The sequence below is a fragment of the Scatophagus argus genome, chromosome 1 (genome assembly GCF_020382885.2).
Source record: "Scatophagus argus isolate fScaArg1 chromosome 1, fScaArg1.pri, whole genome shotgun sequence".
NCBI classification, from domain to species: Eukaryota; Metazoa; Chordata; class Actinopteri; family Scatophagidae; genus Scatophagus; species Scatophagus argus.
In genome coordinates, this window is record NC_058493.1 from 1524496 (window position 1) to 1547564 (window position 23069).

General features: G+C 41.6%; 1 protein-coding gene across 2 annotated transcripts in view; it reads left to right on the forward strand.

Annotated features, from left to right (window-relative positions):
- Positions 1–23069, forward strand: part of adamtsl3 (ADAMTS-like 3) — a 188923-nt gene that overhangs the window by 133403 nt on the left and 32451 nt on the right. For both annotated transcript variants that reach the window (XM_046387311.1, XM_046387226.1), the window contains exons 8-14: positions 1463–1537; positions 7815–7972; positions 9787–9904; positions 10037–10175; positions 12032–12082; positions 16254–16464; positions 17075–17222. In XM_046387311.1, the coding sequence (XP_046243267.1) occupies positions 1463–1537; positions 7815–7972; positions 9787–9904; positions 10037–10175; positions 12032–12082; positions 16254–16464; positions 17075–17222 (900 nt within the window). The remainder of the gene's footprint in view (positions 1–1462; positions 1538–7814; positions 7973–9786; positions 9905–10036; positions 10176–12031; positions 12083–16253; positions 16465–17074; positions 17223–23069) is intronic.

Consider the following 23069-nt stretch of genomic DNA (forward strand, 5'->3'; position numbering starts at 1 on the left):
GTTACATAAGGTCAGTCACAACACTTACATAACTTACGTATCTTAGGTTACAGGACTCACATGGGACTCAAATCCCAGTCTCCTGGGGGAAAGTCCTGTGTGTGACCTATCCAAGCACCCTGACCACCTCCCAACTCTGACTTTTCACATTATACTTTTCACTCTTTATACTGCAGGAGTCAGACACCTTCCAAAATGACACTAAATACGGCATCATGACTCAACTATTTATCAGTAATTGTATTTGGACAATATAATTAGATGTGTCGGGCCACTGACCAGTCAGTGATGTTGACACACTGGGGTGAGAATGGGCTTGTACAGTACTGTAGCAGCCTTTTTGGATTAACCACACAAAATGCAGAGAGCCACGACTGGTGCAACTTTAATTCTAATAAATGCAAATGCCATAGTGCCATATTTCCACAAATAATGCATAGAAATCATGTTTACATTTTTAGCTTAATACAAATAATTTTAGTAAACAAAATAATGACAATTTCCTACCTTTTTCGATAACAGGAACCGCTCTTTTACAATGGATACACCATTAATCTCCTCCTACCCAAGTTTGAGCTCTGCGTGCCAGCAGCCTGTCTTCCACACACAACTCGCAGTGACAGTTTATATGACATACGAACGACACAAAAAAACTGAAGCGAACCACAATAAAATAACCTTTCACATGTTTCGACACAAATATGACAAATTGTTTTGTGTCATGTTTTACCACCAACTTTACAACCAACTGTTTTATCAACCAATGGCAGGAAGTAGTAGAAGAAGAGCGGTGCTCTTTAAAATAAGTGAAGCAAGCTAGAAGCAAGAAGTACTAAGTTTGATCTGTAAATGACTAACAAGTTTAGAGCCGCAACACAGATTACAATGATGCAATGCAGTCCTTGTGAGCAACTTCAAGTCAAGTCAAGGTACATCCTCATAAAGTGCTTGTTTTTGCCGGGTTGAGATTGTTATTCTAATTTTCTGACAACATGGAGAGGATTCCTACAGAGATAGACCTTTTTGTTGAAGAACAAAATCCTTTTGTTTAACCTGCTATATACCTCTTCATCAGACTCAGTTGAGGAAAAAGGGTAATTTTACCTTGTTGCAAAATGTACGTTTCACAATCATTAACACTGGTATGGTAATCCAGGTATATGAGAAAACATTGAGAGAAGATCGAGAGGGAAGGGAGACATCAGAGAAGCGGCAGGGGTCCAGAACCAGAATATTCACACAACTAACTCTGTGAATTAAGGGTTTACTGCAACCAAACTAGAGGAATCTGTTTCCTTTCTCTAGTAGTAAGGTAATATTTCTCTGGGGAGTTCAGGTAGTGACAGCAGTTGTAGTAGCAGCTAACAATCAAGGAACAGCACTGAGCAAAGGGTCAAATTGCCTCCCCTCTATATATATTGTAATGTATGTTGAAACTCTCCAACTTCGTGTCTCCTTGCAGCTCTGAAGACAGTGCTGGAGGTGCCAGTGGGAAGTCGCTTTCTCAGACTCAGTGCCAAAGGACCTGATATAATAGGTGAGTGACAACAGTCCAGTCCATGCTGTGAGAACAGAGAATCTTATTCTGTTGGGTGCATCTTTAATGCCACATGCTTACTTATCTGTACATGCACAAACAATCATTTTGCGCTCAGTTTCTTAGTTCATTTGGGACTTGTGCATTTGAGATGGAGTGTTCAGACTCTTTAGACTATGCGGCTCTGGAGGTAGAGCGGTCATCCACTAATCAGAAGGTCAGTGGTTTGATCCCTTGGCCCTGCAGTCTACATGTCAAAGTATCGTTGAGCACTGAACTGCAAATTGCTCCCAGTGGATGTTCTTCCAGGGTGTGTGAGAGTTTGTGTAAATAGGTGAGTGCTGGCTTGTGTTGTAAAGGGCTTTGAGTGATGAAGCAGACTAGTAGAGCACTATTTACCATTATATCCTGTTTAAAATTATTAATGAGAAAACCTTAACCATATGAGATCATGTCAAAGAAATTCAAAGAATGTTGAATTAATTTAATGTTATTCCAAAGAGAAACTTAATTTATTTCATTTAAGTCTGTTTTATTTATTTAGAATTTTCTGATGCTGGTTGTTGGATTGAATGTAGAGTATGATTGGTGCAGTCTAATGAATCGGGGTGTTGGTCTTTATGTAGTGGTGTCTTTATTTGTGTGTTCTGTTGTTTTATTTCTATTACATTTTACAAAAATAGCAAGCGCAAGAGACAGAGATTTATAATTGTTTTGGAAGATACTAATCATCTCATGGCAAGTGGATTCTTCATGCTGTGGTGTTATTTTAATATTGGATGAATTAAACTGGAATTAAGTACTGGAATAAAATGTCAGTTGTGCTAATGAAGCACACTGTAAGTGGGTGGACAGTTTGAGAAAACAACTGGACTGAGACCATTTGAAAACCAGGACCACCATTCAGTTTTGGGTTACTGTAGCTCAATGTGCTTCACGATCTGAAACTGACCTGACCTGAAATACATTTTTTAAAAAGAGAGACTCAATCCGAATACATTAAAGGATAATTATTCTAAAACACAGCTGAGCCCGACAGGCCGTAATGGAGAGAAAACACCAATACAGGCAGCAGCATGTTAATGTATCAATTAACAAATAGCCATGGTGGAAAAGAACAACAACATAACCTAATAATAGACACATCCAAAAATAATTAATTCATACGCTTCAAAGACTAATTAAATTTCTATTTTCACTTTCTGCAGTAGAGCAGTAAAATATTTTTGAGCTAACTGGAGTATAAATAGTTTCAAGATAATCATTTTCTAACTAACTTGTGAATAAAAGAATGGGATGGGAAGTAAGTTTAAAACACGCAGCCACTTTACACAGTCTTCAGCACAAAACTTAATATGAAAAAATTAAAGAAAGAAAGAAATTTAAGTGCTGCACGAGTTATTCCACAGTGTGAAAAGTGCAGAATTCAGGGTGCATATGGCTTTGGGAAAGAAAATTTTCATGAGTGTAATGGTCCGAATTTCTTCATGACCTGTAGCACCTACCAAACAGGCGGTGGACATGTTTTTGGTTCTGGAAAGGTAGCAGGTGCTGACTGTGCTTTCCAGTGGGGCAAAGAGCAGCTGATGATATTATGACAATTTGAAGAGCCTCTTTGTCTGCCACTGTGATGCAGTATGAAAGAATGCTCTCCATGAAGCAGTGCTAATTGGTTACCAGCAGCTTTTCATTTAGACTGTTTTGGTAAGCACTCTCAAGAAGCGCAGAAGCTGCTGTGCCTTTTTAACGGCAGCCCTGGTGATAGTAGACCAGGAGAGGTTGTCAGAAATGTGGGTCCCCAGGGAATTTAAAATTTAGAACTCTTTCCATTAATGAATAGCAGGAGAGGGTCTGCACTGCACTTCCTGAAATGTCGAAAAGGGTATTTTGTTTTTGTGGTGTTCAGCATTCAGTGTTGTGCCAACTGTGCTGAGCATCACGTATGCACTTTCTGGACTTTATCTCCTCCTGAGATGAGTCAAATCACTGCGGTTTCAACTGGGAATTCAATAACTGAGTTAGTGGGATGCGCTCGTGTACAGTTCTAAGTGAACAGAATATCAACATAGAGCCTTGTGTGGAGCATGAGGGTAGTGGAGAGGTCATGAACAAGCTTGACAGTTTGTGGGCGGTTTGTAAGAAAGTCCCTGTCCAGGTGCAAGTGTGAGTGGGGAATAAAATCTTTTAAAAGAAATAGAAATTTAATAGCATTAATAGCAGAAACAGTTTTAAGCAAGTTTTTTGATTTCCTAGAACACTTTTTCCTGTGGTGATTATAACATACCAAAAGTATACAGTCCCCCCCCCAACAGTGGACAATTTGTCATCTGCTCCCGCATCAAAGTTGTTGCTAACCTCTGCTAATATGGGATCACAGACATGGCTGGGTCTTGGGGAGCTATAACATTTATTTTCTGACTGACTGTTTTCAGTTTTCCTGCTACTCTGCTCAGATTGGCAGCACTGCTTGCTCTGAGCAACTCTATGTGAGCTGAGCTATTCCTTAAAGGAGCTGTGCTGCTCTTACAACAAATGTGATCAGAGCTCATACTAAGTATGTTTGTATCCATTCGAAGCCATGAGGGTGTTACACATATTGACATACAGACCAGAGAGCTATGGCAGAAAGACCGTGCCCTGACCCAGTTAAACAGAGTACAAATGGGACCTGGTCCCACTGGCAGGTGTGGCCTTGGTCTTTTGTGGAGACCACTAGTTCATGGTTCAGTCCCCAGCTACTTTGTCAGTGTCAGAATATCCTTGAGCCCTACACTGAGCTCCAAAGAACTCCTGATACGCTGTATGTGTGTGAGAGAAAATAAGTCATTGTGGGCAAAAACATGAAATGAGCATAAAGTAATGTTAAATGCTTCCTTCAAGTAAGCCCTGGTGTAAATCTTAACCATGAATTTAATAGTTTAACTGCCACTAAACAAACCAGGATCTATGCTGCTCATTGGACCTGTTTATAATAATAATGTTATGCTAGGATCTCCTATTCTTTTTCACTGTATTTGTTAACAAGGTTCAGTTACAGCCTTAAGCTGAATTCTTTTTACTGTGAGCTCTTCTGTGAAATAAGTAGGATGATGGGCAGAATGAATTACTGTCCAGTGTCACATGAGAAAGGTGTCTGTCAGTTTATGTTTACTCCCCTTGGTTTGTTTGTAATGAGTCAGTGAACGTGACATGAACCAGAACTAAATGGCAGCTGGGGATATTTTTTTTTTCTTTGGTCTGTACGAGATGAAACAAACTGCAGGTGTGAAAGTGACTTTACTTTTTCTCAAATTGGAATTCTGATATTTTTAAACCTCTGCCTTATGTTTGCATATTTTGGTGTGTAAATGATTTACACTTGATTTTAACAATCTAGAGGAGAAAACAACTGCAGGAACTCACCTTATGAAATTTCCCAGCGAAAGTTCTCCCTTTTGATTTGTGCTTGTGGTTAAAAAATGGATTTTACTTGTCACAAAAAGATCTGTCTCTATAGGGATCCATTCTGTAATGTTGAGCAATGCTTAGAGTAACAATCTCAACCTCTGAGTGGCAAAAAAGTGCTTTCATTGGACCCAATTGGTTGGAGTTTGTCCAAAGGATTACATTACAGCCATTGAATTCGTGTTGTAACTGCTGTCTGAGCCATTTACATCCTCAAAGCCTTTTGAGTATTTGTTTGTGTTATTTGTGTTTTCCTAACTTGTTTTTGTGTTATTTGTGTTTTCCTAACTTGTTTCACAGTCAATTTAAAGGAGTTCAAAAGCCCACAATGAACCCAGTACACATCCACAAGTCTTACCCTGCTAATATATTCAAGTTCCGATGGCGAAATGCCTTGAAGAACAGCAGGATTTACTGGATGTGTGCTTTGTCAGATGTTTCTGAATTGAGGAGTGACCGAAGAATTACTTTAGCAGAGCATTCACCAGCTACGAGGAGATCACCGTGGCAGCTGGGGAACCTTGGAGAGAGAAGCCGAAGGGAGATAGAGACAACAGTAAAAGAGAGAAAATCAAGCACACACTTAGGGCTCAGCTAACCAAGCTCCAAAGTTCATGAACTCCTCTGAAACTAAATATTATCAGAAGGCTAATCACATTTTCACCACTGGCAACACAGGGCCCTCTTTATGTAATATGATTTTGAATGGCTTCTTTTCATGATAGGGCAGGGTGATAGCATTGTTAATTGTTTCAAGCTGTGAAAGCTCTGGAGAAAATGGTTATAATTAATATAAAAAGTTTTATTTGTTGAGATGCTCTGGATTTTCTTTCTTTTTTTGTGGGATTTTAGATTTTTAGATTCCTAATTATGAAGACAAGGAAATCCAAACTGAGAAAAGTTAGAAGTAGAAATGCAACATGGTCAGTGGCTGATGCTCTGTTAATGTCAACATAGTCAACATAATGTCAACCTAGTTATCTCGTCACAGATGTTTAACATAGGTGTCATCTGGGATTCATTGCCATTATTTCACTGTATTGTGGTCTCATTGTCATCATCATGCCACCACTTAATCTTGCTGACTGAAGGACAAAAGGTGGATACATAAGTAACATACTGACCTTTTCTGTTATCTTTGTCCATCTGTGAATTCTGACTTAATGCAGAAGCAGTCCTGTGCCTTTGGGATCTGGCCATTTCCAAAGGCACAGACAGAATCTAGACAGAATCTCTAATACACTATAAAGACAAAAGTATTGGGACATCTGACCGTTAAACCAACAGATACTTTATGACATTGCATTCTAAATACATAGACAGCTTTGCAGCTATAACAATTTCACTCTTGTGGGAAGGCTGCCTGCAAGATTTTGGAGTATTTCTGTTTGCCCATTCATGCGGTAGAGCAATAGTGAGGTCAGGCACTGTTGTGGGACGATGTTGCCTTGGTTCCAGTTCATCCCAAAGGTGTTCAATGGCTTCTGAGGTCAGGGCTCTGTGGTGGCCAGTCAAGTTTTTCCACAACAAACTCATCCAACCATGTCTTTATGGACTTTGTGCACTGGTGCACAGTCATTTTGGAATAGAAAAGAGCCTTCCCCAAATTGTTGCCACAAAGTTGGAAGCATAGCATTGTCCAAAATGTCTTGGTATGCTAAAGCATTAACATTTCCCTTCACTGGAAATAAGGGACTTAGCCCATCCCCTGAAAACAGCCCCATACCACACCTGAACTGAATAATAAAGAGGCATGCCCCAATACGTTTGTCTATATAGTGCATGGTGGACTGAAAATTATACTTTTACTTGTTTCACTAACTCCAGGACAGCCCAGGACAGTTTGCAGCTGAGTGTTGAGCATCTAAAATGAGAATCAGCACCTCCAAGTATGAGGCCATAGTTCCTCACAGAAAATGGGAGTTTGCTGTGTTGATGGTGTGTTACTTCCCCAAGTGAAGAGGTCTACGTATCTCAGGTTCAAGAGTGAGGGTAAGATGGAACACGAGATTGGCAGGTTGGTGTGGCCTCGACAGTAATATGAGACTTGAACTTTGACTACTGTGATGAGGAGGTAGCTGAGCTCTAAGGCAAAGCTCTCAATGTACTCGTCTGTCTTCATTTCAACAATTGCCTATGATCATGAGCTTTAATTAGTGATGAAAAAAATGAGATCAAAGATACAAGCAAACAAAATAAATTTCATTCCCAGGGTGTCTTGGCTTACCTTCAGCAATATGGATGGCACTCATTTGCCAAACAAGTTGCATTTCTGGTGGATGGACTGCATGCTTATAGTGTTTTTTCTTCTCTCACTGACCACTGAAAGCACTTTACAACACAAATCAGTCTTCACACGTTATGGCACAAGTGGCAGAGGCTGCATGTAGTGTGTCCCCTGCTCATCAGATGCTGATTTTTTTATGCCTTTGGGAGCAATTTGGGGTTCAGCATTTTGACATGCAGACTCAGGGAATGAACCATTGACCTTCTGATCGGTGGTCAGAAAGTATACCACCTGAATTACGCATTTGACTTTTTAAAATTTCCCTCTGTGAACTTAAATGTGGGTATTTAACAACTACATTATCTCCTAGCTTGTCTGATAATATCAAATCGTGTTGTTTGCACTTACTGTTGTAAAAGTTGAGATCCCTTTGCACACCAGATAAAAGTTATTCTTTATGTATTAAAGATTTTTGCATCTTGAAAAGAGTAATATAAATATATATATATATATATATATAATATAATTAAGTGAAAATATGAAGTTAATATTGAATGTTACTGCACATTGATAAATGTCTGTCTGTCTCTTCTGTTTATCCCTCAGTTATTGAAGCTGTGTCTCTTCAGGGGTGGAAGGAGGAGACCAGTCTAACGTCCTCTGGCTCCTACATGATAGGAAATACCTCCTTGGACTTCCAAAGAGGGATGGACAGACAGATACTCAGGACACATGGCCCGCTCAACTCTGATTATATTATCAAGGTGAAACAAAGAAAAGGGGACTGGCTAAGATTTATAGCAAAGCAGCCTTCTGCAGGCTTCTGATGTACATACTTTATTGTCGATACAAGAGATACAATATAAATAAATTAGTTTGTTGCATAATATTTAGCAATTCAGTGATTTTTTTAAAGGGATTGTGAAATGCAGGCACGGTGGTACAGTGGTTAGCACTGTCCCCTCACAGCAAGAGAGTTCCAGGTTTGAATCCCGGTCTGGGCCCTTCTATGTGGAGTTCCCCCGTAGTCAGCTGGGATAGGCTCCAGCTCCCCCGCGACCCTGACGGATAAGCGGTATAGAAAATGGATGGATGGATTGTGAAATTGCAGTACTACCAGTATTGCTGTTGGAGAGGAAATAAATCTTCCTATTTGTAGTGACTATTATTTCATAATCCTATGTAAGTTGCAGTTTTAACAAAGACAAGCACTTCAGTAAAGTAAAGTCTGGTGATATGCCATGTGCGGATGCAAACTACAGTGAATCTCCCACCAACAAGTACTGGACATGGATCCAAAACCTGATCTGTGCCTTGGAGCTCCATCATTGTCCAAAAACTATTTAAAACACACCCATGAGCCACACTGCTGTACTATGTGACATGTTCCTTCATTATCATGAACACACACTGTAGATAATTAAAGTCATTCATGTATACACTGTCCTGCTGCCAGGAATACTGGCCAGAGCAAATCTCGACTGAAAATATTACCCAACAATTTCTGTACATACTGCTGTTTGGGTAATCTTCTTAATCTAAAAACTGTAGTGTATAAGGAATTACTGAGAGTTTTACAAAGAAATAATTCCACATTTTGAAAATGCACACAGTTGCTTACTACTAAACTACAGAGATCAAACCATTGATGTTACACTTTAAAATGTCACCTACAAAATGTCATTTTGGCATTTCTGTCCAAAGGGAATATGTTAGTGAGCACAGGCTTGAGATTGATATCGATCTTTTCAGCTCAGTCTCAGAAAGCAATAGAAAAAGCATACCAGCAAAAAAAAAAAAAAAAAAAAAAAAAAAAAAAAATCTTTACTTCTTCGTTACATTTTCAATGGACTTGGGGCTGAGTGACATAGATGGGGTAGAGAAGCTGGAAGTATTGAGAGACAGACTATCGTGTTAATGGTTTTGGTCTTTTCATGGGATTTGTTGATGACAAAGATATAGATTAACACCAAACATATCTTTTAACATAGAACCAATGTTATTTTGTCATAATATTCAAAATTTGGAAGCCAGCCCAATTCACCAAGAGCAGCTACTGCATCCTGTTCTTCTTCCTATCAGACAAGTTTAGCTCTTAGAAAAAGTGGCCTCTGTTTTTCATGCTGGCAGCATTTGTGCTGATTTGATTTAATAGATACATTGAGAGATGTGTGAGTCGAATCCTTGCAATAGTAAATCTAGAGCTTTACCTTTCTCTACTGGTGATTGCAAATCTCAGGTGGATACAAGAGAAAATCAATTTATCATTTTTGATAATTATAGCTTAATTTCAGATGCATCCTAAGTCATTTTGTTCTGGAGGCGATCCTGCTGTCAGGCAGCGTAGTAGTATTAGTAGTAGTGTAGTACAAGTAGTACTCGTAAATTGACTTTGACAAGTTCAGTGGATTGTCCCTTTAACATGATTCTTCTCCTTAATTCACCTCAGCTGGATCTTCTACTTTGTTCTGCTTTGCCCTGCTTTCCTCCCCTGCTGTGTACTGTGATCTCCACTACTCAACATGACTTGACTTAATCCGTTCTTCTCCACTATTCCTTCACCCTACACGTTGTACAGATGAAATATGAAGGCCCTAAGGACAAGGACACGGTTGTCCAGTCTCTCTTCTACCAGCCAATCAGGTACCAATGGAGAGAAACTGACTTCTTCCCCTGCTCAGTCACCTGTGGAGGAGGTGAGGTGTCAATTGACAGTAGCTGTAAATAGACGTCTTCATATTTGAATAATGGTTTAACATCATCTTCTGCTGATAACTGCATCTTTTTCCAGTAGATTTAAACATCCTGTGTCTGCATTCCTCCCCCAGGCTACCAGCTGAACTCTGCAGAGTGCATAGACATTCGATCCAACCAGACCCTTCCTGAGCACCATTGTAACAGCTATCCTGAAAACACCAAGCCCACACCAAAACTCAAGGAGTGCAATATGGACCCATGTCCAGACAGGTAGGGGTCATTTCAAATTGTATTTTTGCTAATCACAAAAATCAACATCCAGCGTCAATCAGTTTTTCATCTGCGCTTTTTGGTTGGTTATCATATACTGAGAGCTAAATAAACAGATGGACAATAAGGACAAATTATTTCATTACATGGGGGTGGCATTGACCAATCACTCCACCACACCCAAACTTTTCCTGCCAGTTTGGGGTGGAATCAAACCGGCGACCCTCTGGTCATCACAAGCCACTTCTCAAACCTCTAGGTCCCTGCTGCCCCCCAGTTTTAAGTTTTTTTCTTCTTTGTTTTTTTCAAATCAAGCTCCCTTCCTATGGACCATCTTCCGGCTTTGGTCCGGAAGGCAGACACCTTCTTTAAGTTTAAGAGTAGACTTAAAACCTTTTGATAAAGCTTATAGATAAGGCTGGTTTAGGCTGGCCCCTAGTTATGCTGCTACAGGCTTAGACTGCTGGGGATATCCCATGATGTGCGCTGTTGTTATGCATCTCTGTCCATGTACCCCTTCACTCTCTTGCCCTCCCTCTCTCTCTCTTACAACCCAACTCATCAATGCAGATGGCCGCTGTAGTGTCTGGAGATTAGTATGATTGATGTCATCCTGGGATCTGGTGATTAGTACCATTGATGTCTTCCTGAGATTTGGTGATTATGACCCCAGCCCCAAAGGCATATGGTACATAGGAAGATGGTCTTTCTCCCCCCTTTATCTGTGTCTTGGAAAGGTCATTGGTTAATTTCAAGATGTATACACCTCTTTTCATGTAAACTAAGCTATATAAGCAGACAAATAGAAATGTTTCAGCGGAGTGATCCATATTGGCTGGGATCCTCTCACATGAATGTGATGAATTTGATGCTTAGCTTATTGTAATTTTTTTATACAAACGAGACGGTGTCAGCGGAGATCTCTTCAACATCTTCACATCATTGCTATCCAATATTCAACACCGCCCACAATGAGCCGGGGTCTGCTCCGAGGTTTCTGCCTTTAAAAGGAAGTTTTTACTCACCACTGTCACCAAGAGTTTGCTCATGGGGGTTTTGTTGAATCTCTCTAAAATTCAAATTAAAGAGTTTGGTCTAGAAGTACTCTTATTGGAAAGTGTCATGAGACAAGTGTTGTTGTGATTTGTCACTATATAAAGAAATTGAATTGAATTAAACAAACAAGGTACAATATGAGCTTTAGTGGCACTGGTAGGTGTATTTTTCACTTTAGACAGAGCCAGGTACCTCTGCTTCAGGTTGTTTGACAAAGTGAGGCTGAACATGTACTGATTCCTCAACCAATTTTGTTCCAAAACAGACATTACTGATTCCAAAATGCTGAACTGTTCTTGAACTGCTCCCAGAGAAAAGGAGAAGTCCTTGTTTTGCATGTGAGAAAGCTTTCTGATGTTCAGAACAATATGCAGGAGTCTAATAATGACCAGCTAGAATCAAGCTCAAGTTCAAACCTGTGACCCAGCAGGCTTTGTTTGGCATTCCTGGAGAGATGTTGCTTCAGGTCTGACCAGTCCAATCAATACAATTTTAACACCTGCAAGAGCAAGTACAAAATAATTGATTATTTTAGCACATCTCCATGCTTCTTTTATGGAGAGCTGGACTGATGGAGGCTTTAATCAATAATAATGAGCAGAAAAGCTAAATTGGCAGTGCAAAGTAGTTTTTCTATTGACAGTCTTTTACCACTTTATTCTAACCTTGAAGGCCTAATGGCTAATAAGCACTCTGAGCTTACACTTGAAAGCTTTTGCAAGATTTTTCTGACCTCTGGGGCTGCTATCTCAATGTCATAATCTCATAAATTGAGTTCTGTGATATTTTCTCTCCTCCAGTGATGGCTTCAAAGAGGTGATGCCATATGATCACTTTCAACCTCTACCTCGGTGAGTAACCCTTACAATCATTTTTTTTTTTTAAAAGGTACAACAAACGATAGCTCACCCTTGTCTTTCTTCCACTATCTGACATATTTCTGGTTTGGACTGGATGTTTGGTGCAATGTAACACAGGAAGTGAGTTGGTAGAAATGTTCAGAAATATGGCCTAAAATACAACATCCATTTCAGGGAATGCTGCTCCACAAATTACAGTTGAAGAAATTTATCTACATGAAAAACTGACAAAGCAGCCTTCCTAAGCCTTTAGCCTTACAGTTTCATATTAGTTTTTCAAGAAAATACAGACTAATTTTAGTTGTTTATTTTTATTTATTTATTTGTGATTACTTAAAATATTTTTTTTACTTTCTGAGAAATAGGTAAGATAAGATAGTCTTTATTGACATTGTACAGTCACCTATACAGTGAAACTGAAGTGCCTCAGTTGAAGGTGCATTTGGTATAAAAATCAAGAGCAAGCGATAAAAACCAAATAAATAAACAAAGACACCACTTCAGACAATATAAGAATGTGTGACATCATATAAATTAAAACAAAGTGAGGTAGTGAATGTATTCCACATATTTGCTGTTATTGCCTATTATTTTTCATATGCAATAATAAATTTTGTACCAAGATTATTTAGGTGAAACGGTGGGCTGAACTCCAGCATGACTATAGAAAGAAAAAAAGATTGGAAGACGGTGTAGCCTAATCCAGATTTCAGTCTGAATGCAACAACATTTTTCACAATCGCTGCCGATACACACATCAGAAATGAAAGTAGAGAATGACAGCGTAATGAAATAGGGCGTATTGCAGTGACATTCTCCTCAAGCTAATGAAAAAAAAACATGCTAATGATACAGTAAATTGATTACTGTGATGTTACCATTAGCATCTATTTGCCTTTGAATGTCAAAGGCTCTACTTATACTGGTGACCCCATAGATAATTATCACCAACCCTTCAGTTTCCCACAGTTCAACGTTTGTTTTGGTTTTGTTTTTTGTTTTTTCCTTTTTCTTTTTTGGCAACACCAAACAGCAGACGGACAAAGCTAGCAGGTAGCTGGTGGACAGCTGACAAGACAATTGCGTTCTTATTACTTGGTGGAGACTAACACAAAGCTAAAAGCAGACTGAATATGTGACTTACATTCATCAGGTGGACACAACCATCACTCCAAATGCTAATTGTTACTAATTGGTTCAGCCATGTTCTAGAGGTTGAAAAAGCGGCTTGTGATCGGAAGGTCACTGGTTCGATTCCCCCACCGGGCGGGCAGGAAAAAAATTTGGGTGTGGTGGAGTGAAAAATGCTCCCCCACTCCATTAGCTGGCTGATGTGCCCTTGAGCAAGGCACTTAACCCCTAATTTGCTCCCTGGGCACTTGATGCTGCCCACTGCTCCTGTGTGTGTTTCACTGCATGTAATTTGCTGGGTGTTGCATGTGTGTGTTCAACTAAGAATGGGATAAATGCAGAAGTCAAATTCAGTATGTGTATGTATATATATATATATATACTGTCAATAAAGTCATTCTTCTTCTAATGTTACTCTGTGTGTAAATAGGATGTACATTTCCTAACAAATTTGCCATATCAGGTTACGAGGTGATTATATGTATTTATGTGTGTGGGTTTATTTCTCACTACAGGTCTAATAAGATCAGACACGTCATTAAAATCACTGACAGGTGAAATGAATACTATTAATCAACTGCTTACAGTGCAATGTTCTGTGGCTTCTGGCAATCATGTGGATGCTCTTTGACACACACCGTCCACCTAAATATTGCAGACCAAATATGCTGGTGGCCCAGAGGTCATGTGTCCCTTCCCCAGACAGGTCAGAGCTGTTTTGGCAGCACAAGGGAGACCTACAAAATACCAAGCAGGTGGTTTTAGTGTTTAAGCTGACAAGTGTATGCATACTAATGGTCCAGAATAAAGTGAAGACATCTGTGAAAGAAATCATTGATAAAGATGCTCACGTACTTTGTTTTTAATTATCTCTGTATTAAAGCTATTAGTAGTGATGTGAAAATAAAACCCAGAAACAGAGAGACAGTCATGGGGATCACAGAGAACGTCATAATAAGAAAACTAAATATATAGTCTGGGTCGTGAAAGAAAAACAAATAAAAAGCCTTCCCTGCTCTTTCAAAAAGGACTTGACAAGACCTCCCCTCTTAAAAAAAAGCTACTTCCAGCTTACCACCATTTTACACCAAGAAGGAACAAATGGTGAAAATTTCACCTTTATTCCACTGTGCCTTAAAAGCAATCATTCAGGCATAACCTGACAGAGAGTGCATGCTTCATTTTTGCATATAAATTTTCTGTATAACTGTTCCCCAGTAGTGGCTGTCTGTGTGCTCCAGAGATGTGGCGTTCTCAGATCTATGAGCACACTCTGTCGCAGAGGAAGAACAATAATAAGCTGTTGCTTACTTGTTTGGCAGTGCAGCCCTGTAGCATGCTGCTGCACATGGGGAGATCTTAAGAACGTGTGTGGAATCGGTGCTGAGAGAGAGTTCACTGAGCTGTGTAAATCAGTACTGTAGGGATGATGCTTTGTCCCAGAAGGCCCTCTTCACTCGAATCTCAATAACAAATGTATGTATGTTATTGTGTGTTTTATGTGTATTATTATTATATTAGCGCAATTATGTGTGCATAGTACTGAATACATTTTTACTGTTGGGTGTGTCATCTGTTTATATTACTGTAAATAGTACTGTACAGTACCATAATTATTTGAGTATACAGTAAAAAATCGCTGGCCTTTGGTACTTATTGCACTATGATTGGCTTCAAATGAGACCCAGGTGTTAAAGGGGGCATAAACAAACTTTCTCTCGTCAGCAGATGAATTTGACAACATCCATCTGGTGTCAAACTCTGCACCCACAGTGTCCTGGAAAGTCAAATGACAGTAGGAAAAATTCTTTCGGCAGAGCCATAGCTAACATGTTAGAAATAGTGAGATAATGAGTATCCACCTACATGAAAAAAATTGACACCAAAAATTATCAAAAGATTTTGAATTATTAACATTTTTTATATTTCATTTCTGTTAAGTTAAATCATTAATTAAAATTAGCAAGGATGTATTGTGAACATGGCTGCTGACAAACTAATTTCTTGTAAGGGAAATGGATGGGAGAAAGCATCTGCTGCTGAGCTGTTATAGTTTCTGACATGTAAAGAGGGAGAGGAGAAATCTCAGTTAAAAAATGCAATTTTTATTGTGTGTGAACAGGTTGTTATAATGCAAATGAGTGTTTTATTGGTTTGCCTTGTCATGTAATGTGTATCAGTTCTATTTTACCACACAGCACAGGCAGCAGAAACAATGATGAATCATGGTCTGTCAAGCCTGGTGCCCCACTTGTTTCTGTTTATGTCTGTAATGTCTGTAATTTTGTTGGTAACTGCTATGTGACAGTGGTGGAGTTGTGGAATCTACTTCCTGCCCATACACCTGTCTGACACAATCAGCTGTCAATCATGATGTTTTGGCCCCTTTTTTATAGCACCAAAGAACTGACTAACTAACTAACCAAATTTAGGAGAAAAACTGAACGCTTGAACATGTGTCAAAGCAATAAGAACTGAAATCACTGAAACAAACTTTGGGAAAAAATCCATTTAAGAAGAAGAAGAAGAAGAATCATCACTTTATTGACAGTATATATATTTTTACACACACACACTGAATTTGTCTTCTGCATTTGACCCAGCAAATTACATGCAGTGAAACACACAGGAGCAGTGGGCAGCATCAAGCGCCCGGGGAGCATATTGGCCGTTAAGTGCCTTGCTCAAGGGCACATCAGCCGGCTAATGAAGGGGGGGAGCATTTTTCGCATTAATCACTCCACCACACCCAAATTTTTCCTGCTTGTCTGGTGGGGGAATCGAACCGGTGACCCTCCGATCACAAGCCGCTTCTCACGGCTGCCCCCCGTTTTTGACATGTACATGAAATGTTTAGTTTGGGAACCTGTCATGTTGACCATGTTTATATACAATCGTCAAGACACATAATACAGATGCAACCAGTGCTGTTACCAAACAATGTTACATACATCATGAAATGACCCAAGAACGCATTCAGTGAGCCTGGCCCCTGTCCTTTGTGTGTGTGTGTGTGTGTGTGTGTGTGCAGCTGGGAGCAGGGTCCCTGGACTCAGTGCTCCGTGTCCTGTGGTGAAGCTGGCGGCTGGCAGGATCGCAGCGTGCTGTGTGTGGAGGAGGACACCCATGGACAGTTCTCCCAGGTGGAGGAGTGGAAGTGCACCCATTCCCCTCGACCTATCACCCGACAGATTTGTAACACCTTCTCCTGTCCCCAGTGGGTGGCCATGGAATGGTCTCAGGTTAGTGAGTTTTATTTTTTGTTTGTTGTTTTTGTTTTGTTTTTTTTCCCCATTACATGTGTCAAAATAACCTAAAATAATCATTTGGCAGCACGGTGGTGCAGTGGTTAGCACTGTCGCCTCATAGCAAGAGGGTTCCAGGTTTGAATCCCGGTCTGGGCCCTTCTGTGTGGAGTTTGCATGTTCTCCCTGTGCCTGCGTGGGTTTCCTCTGGGTTCTCCAGCTTCCTCCCACACTCCCCCCAAAAAACATGCACATTAGGTTAATTACATTGCCCATAGGTGAGTGTTTATGAGTGTGTGTGATCGCCTGTCTTTGTGTGTCAGCCCTGCGATTGACTGGCGACCAGTTGTCAGCTGGATCGAGCTCCAGCATCGCCTCAGCCCTGCATGGATAAGTGGTTTAGATGATGGATGGATAGAATAATCATAATAATAATTACGCTGGCTGCCTTATTTATTTATTTTTTTTGGGAGGCATGTTGTAAGTTGTACTCTGGAAATGTTTAATGAAACTGTTTTTGTTCAGACCAAAATCACTTGACTTGACTGTATCCACTTGTAAAATGAATAATATGTGTGGCCGTGTGTGTTTTGCCATCCCACTGTAGTGCACAGTCACGTGTGGTCGTGGTCTGCGTTACCGGGTGGTCCTGTGCATCGACCATCGTGGACAACACATTGGAGGCTGTGAAGCATCACTAAAACCTCATGTTAAAGAAGACTGTCTGGTCCCTATTGCCTGCCACAAGCCCCGAGGTAACTAGCACACTACGACAGTAATAACTAAGAACACAAAGGATAGGAATTTAAGCCTCAGAAACGACTCATGTCATTTTCAGTATACTTCCTTGTAAACATATTGCTCTATTGGTTGAAGAAGTAGCATTTATTAGCAGCAGAGGGCTAACACAAACACAAGGCATTTTTCCGTTACTCTAATAAAACAATAATTACTTGGTATCCACTCTAAAAAATACATGACAGTATTGCATGAACATTTACATGTACATTATGATACACAGACATTTTAAAAATCTCCAAAGCACGCAACATATAGAGAACTTTTCAATGGTGTTGTGCGACTTAGTAGGAGCAATTTGGTTATTGGCAGAGAGTCAATGATTATGGGAAATAATCATTAAAGTAAAATCAGTGTATGCTTAATACACATAAATATCGGGGCACCACCCTGTTACCAGGGACCAATAGCCAAATTAATTAATGGGAAAGCAGTCTCTTAAAATTGTGAAGGATGATTCCGAGCACTGGCTGTCATGAATTCAGCTGTTATCACAAGTACATACACAACAACCACAGACAACGACAGGTTAAACTATAACAGGATTTATTAAACAGCAACAACCATCCATAGATAAGTATCACTTTGTAATAAACACTATTATAATCTAAGTTTTATCAACACACATTAACTATTAACTAAGATAACACAGGTACAGCAACAAGAGTATATCTATACATAGGTGTGCATATATACAGGAGTGTGTGTGTGTATGTATGGGTGTGTGTGAAAGAGAGAGATGATGACAACAGTATGGGGCTAACAAGCTAGCCAGGTAGCGGCTAACAAGCTAGTGGCTAAAAACAAACAAAATGGCGGTTAGCAAGATAGCAGCAGGATAGCAGCTAACAACAAGCTAGTGGCTGACTACAATTAAGATGGCGGATGGCCACATGAGGGGAGGAGCTACAACCAGAATGGCGAGTGGGGAAACTACAACCAAAATGGTGGAGGACCACATGAGGAGGGGTCAGCACACCAGGATGAACAACCACATAAAGGATGACTCAGCAAACAAAACTAGTCACACGCATGTGATGACTCAGCAAACTCCAATTGACTACCGAAGAATACGCCGGCCGTATCATTCAGAGCCAAGATGGTGATAACCAACGTGATGTTGCTTATGTGGTCACAGAAGAGAACAATGGGCGGAAGCCTTTGAGCGCCACGTACCCCTTGGTTACGGTTCGTGATCGCGTGCTCGGACTTTCGCCTCACCGTTCAGAAAGAAGAGTGTGAGGAAAGATAGAAATGAAAATACAACAAACACAACCCAATAAAATAATCCACTCTAATTCTTTAGAAACTCGCGTGTCACCACACAATAGCGGAGTCAGTAAACCGGAGCTTATCTGCTCAGCTATTGGTCCTTTAACTGGTGACGCGCGGTCTCGCTGAAACGGCGGAAATGACCGACCGGAAACTAAAATCAATGAATGCAGCACTTAAAAGTTACCGAAAGCATGTGTAAACAACCTATGTTACACTATCTCTGCCCAGACATAAGCCTCTTACGTTGCGTTGCTCCGATCATTCGGAGTTTGAAATAATGATCCGCTTAAACGTTCGCAGCGTCGTCCTCGGCGGGATGCTGGCGGTCCGTTATTCTGATGATGCGGAGTGTTGATCTCTCGGCGGCAGCGGAGAAAATCACCGGTGAAAAAGTTAACAAACTTTGTTTTCGTCCTTAACAAAGTCGGCGCGCGGCTCGTTAACGTGCGATCAGCTGATTGTTCAGCGATCCACGTCGGATGAAGAAAAAAAGGAAAAGTTACCGAAAATACAGCAGTCTGTTTCTCGGCCTGCGAGTTGCAGAACTGTGACCCGGGATCTAAGATGATGTTAATCAAAACGTTTGATTGTTGCTCCCTTTGGGCGGTTTGGACACTTGGAGAGCCTGGGGGAGCTCTCACTGTCACAGCACGCACGGGAAAAAGCGAAGCTGATGATCGCAGTGACCTTTTATTACCTGAGTGACGTCACCTCGGACCCCCGTGGAGATGGCTGGCACACAGCCAATGTCCGTGCCGGTTCTGAGTTTAAACTCAGGAATTTATGACTTAGGTGCACGTCATGAGTGGGGTCTCTAACAGTTAGTCACTCTAACTCAGGCTTTATGAGTTACATGTAGGCCGCTCTATTGTTCTCCAGAGCGCATGGCCAGAGATCCCAACATCCCCCCTTTGGTCTGAAGAATGGGGTAGGGGCCACGGTCTTTAGAGCAACATTCTCTAAGGTCGAATGGTCCATGTGCGCTGAAGGTGGTCATCCTTCTGGCTTCCTTCCTGTTAGCTGATGAGCAGACACAGTGATCAACAGTTCAAAGTTCAGAGTTCATTGAGGCTTTAGCTCAGAGTTCATTGAGGCTTTAATTCAGAGTTCATTGAGGCTTTAATGTCTGGACAGAGTTGAGGCACAGTCTGGGCAGATATGAATAATGAGCTAACTAACTCCACTATGATTAATTGGCATTTCAACAACACATTTAACACAATTTCAAAAGAGCATAGCTCAATGTAGGTACCCAAGGAAAGAAAGAGAGGAGAAAGAAGAGGAGGAGTATCCGTGAATTGGCTATGTATTCTAATGTAGCCAGCAGCTTAGTGGCTGTATCATGCCGGTCGTAGGCTAATGGGGCTTTGTGGTGACTGTATTCACCAACCATAGGTGGCCAATTCACTCTGCGAGGATCTCACTTTCCTCTGTTCTTGCAGACACGGTATCCTGGCATTTTGCTAGGGTGAGTCAACTCTCAAACCACAGAGATCATTCACATCTCTAACAAATGGCTGCTGGGGCAGACCCAGTGGATATTCCTCTTCAGGTACATGTGTTAAGGTTCAAAATACAATGAGGAGTCTTCCTCATGATACACCAGTGTAGATGGCATACGTGTGTATTGTTTCGCCAAAACCAACATTCAAAACAGACTTCAGTTGCTCATTCTGCCAGTCTATGATAGTTATGATTCAACAGAGCCTAGCTCTAATTTCTAGAGGTCTATGATAATTATAAGGAGGGATTTATTACCTTCAGTATATTTAGGGACTGGTTCAATCTAACTGACTTGAAGATTAGAACATGAAAAGGTGACCCCCCTTTCCCTGAATTTGTGCTTGATTCAGAGGATGTTGGTTAAAAATGACAGCAGGTAAGGCACCCTTGAATTTAACCTCTGGTGTCGTTGTTCATGGATGTCCAATATGCAACCTGCTGAAGTGTCTGGAGAGTGGCTTTGTAACCATGGTGACCACCACAGGTGAGTCAGGGCGTGTGTTAGCATCAACCCCCCCTTCCCTGTGGCTGGTCGGGTTAATCTATCCTATACAGCTGGTGATGCTATAAGAAAATCAAAAGGGAAAATAAAAAGAAGAAAAGCAATTAAAGGAACAGGGTTTCTGGTGTTAGGAGTATGTTTGGGTGACTAGGCGGCCTGAGTGGTCGATCTGAACGTCTCAGCCACACACTTCCTTATAAGCTCTTTAAACTTTCCTCTTGGAAGTCTTCCTCTTTAAATGGAAGTGGGGCTTTGCCACCATACCTCCTACCCTGTTTGGAGTTGGATTTAAACCTGACCTTTCTGTCTGGCTGGCGAGTGTCTTTTGCCGGTGGGCTCAGGTTTCGTGACCAGTTAGGACTGTTGGTCCTCTGACTGGGGTGTCCACCCTGTGGGCGGAGTGATTGGTATGCCGGGGGACCTGGTCCCGCTTGCATCTGGGCACGAGGCATCTTGCCGCCTTCCAGTGCCACCTCTGCAGTGGCGGACGGCTGGATCTCAGTACCCTGGCACTGCTGTCAGCTGTCCTACTTGGGCGTACTCGTGTTTCCCATGCCAGCTGCGCGTACCGCCTCATCTCCTGCATGTTGAGGTTGTTAGTGCGGCAGTGCATGGTCACGTCGTAGCGTACGCTCTCATGCAGGTTATGGAGGAAGAGAGATTTGAAAGCATGCTCTTCCTCTAATCCAGGCGCATTACGCCCTTGGAAATATGCTGCTCTGAGACGCCTGTAATACTCCCAGGGAGGCTCAAGTTTCTTCTGCGTGACAGCAAAAGCATCAAGAGTGGCGGAAGCATGGTCTGTGTAGTGGGAGTATTCTTCCCGCAGGGCTTGGCAGAGCGCTGAGTAATGGTCTCTGGTTCTTGGTGGGAGAGTCTCCATGAAGACACGGACGCTCCTGGAGGTGGTTTTCCAGATCAAGCGAAGTTTCTCCCGGGCAGATGCATGGGGAAGATCAAGGAGACAGCGATCTACCTCCCTCAAGTAGTCATCGATGGATGACTCCTGGTTCCTGGGGTCAAAGCTCTCTATGTCTCTTGCAAGAGATTCAAGCTGACGTATGCGCAGACCCTGTTGGTAGTAGGTGCTGGCATCGTCAGAGTCATCTGAGGATTCTGGATTCCTCAAGTCCTGGGGGGAAAGACCATGACTCCTCCTTCGTTGGGAGAAGAGGTTTGGTCAAAGTGAGGGCGTGAGCGGCGCCCTAGATATGGCATGTCGGCCGGTGTGGGGCCAAAGTCCCTGTCGTCTCTCAAGGAGTATGGCTGATGTCCACCTTTCTCCAGGGAGGTTCTTCCTTTGGCAAAGTCAGGTATGGAGCGCTGGAGAGCTGATGAAGTTGCACTTCTTGTGCCTGAGGCATTCCCATGCCTATGGTGGACCAGTGGAGGAGTGTACTGGTCAAGAATGATCATGTCGGGCATCTCAGTAGGGGCTACTACCTCTCCACTAACTGTCCTCAGATCAGTGGGTGTGGCTCGAACTGTCTGTCGAGCACCCTCAAGCTCCTGACATATGGTGGCTATCCGTGCTCGGGATGCCTGTCGTTCAGCCCGCAGCTTGTCCTCCATGGTGTCCGCCGTTCGCGTTTTAACCATCTCTTCTGGGACAGGGGCTGCATCTGGGTCAGAAACAATATCAGACGGATCAGGGATCAAGGCTGCTTTCACCTGATCCTCCGTCGTTTGGAGCTGCAAATTTAAATAAGGACAATCCTGCTGGATGGTCTCATTTTCCTCCTTAACTTCACTCAGCTGATCCCTAAGGTCCTTAACCTCTTGCTGTAGGATCAAGTTTTTGTGTTGCTCAGCATGATATCTGGTCTGCAACACTGTAATCTGCTCCATATACTCTGCAGCTTGTAACTGGGCTTTACGGTGATAAAGCATTGTTACCTGACTGAGCATCTGAGAAATGAGGGACAAGTGACAAGTGACCACTTCCTGTATTTTCTTATCACAGGTGCTAGCGTTGTAGCTGTTCAGGTCACTCATGCCATTAACTGCCAATTTCACGAGGCCAGTGACTGTGGCCTGCAGGTCCAGGTCATCTGCCTCTTGGGAGCCTCTAGCTCCTGGGGTGTGGGAATCCCTACTGCTCATTTTGTCTTTCCACTGAACAGACAAAACAAAAATCACAAAACTGCTACACTGAGCAAGTTTAAGTTGCACAGGTGGGCTTCAACCTGTGGCTTACAAACCTACAAAATCAACAATGTGCTGGGCTAACTATGGCTGCTAAGTAGTTGTAACTGAGGTTACACAGTAGCACTATACCTTATGCTAAAGGAGTTAGTGCACGTCAAAACAGGACTCACAGATCCAGGAAAGCAAGAGAACACGGTCCTGTGTTCTGCTACTTAACCTAGTAATCCACTGTCCAATCTATGGCACCTCTTAGTGCAATCACAACACAACACAACCAATACTCTTAGTACCCGTAATTAATAGTTAACAATTAAAAATGCAGGGGACGGCTTCTTCACTCTAATTCTGAGAAAAGAGGAGAATAAGGAGAATAATA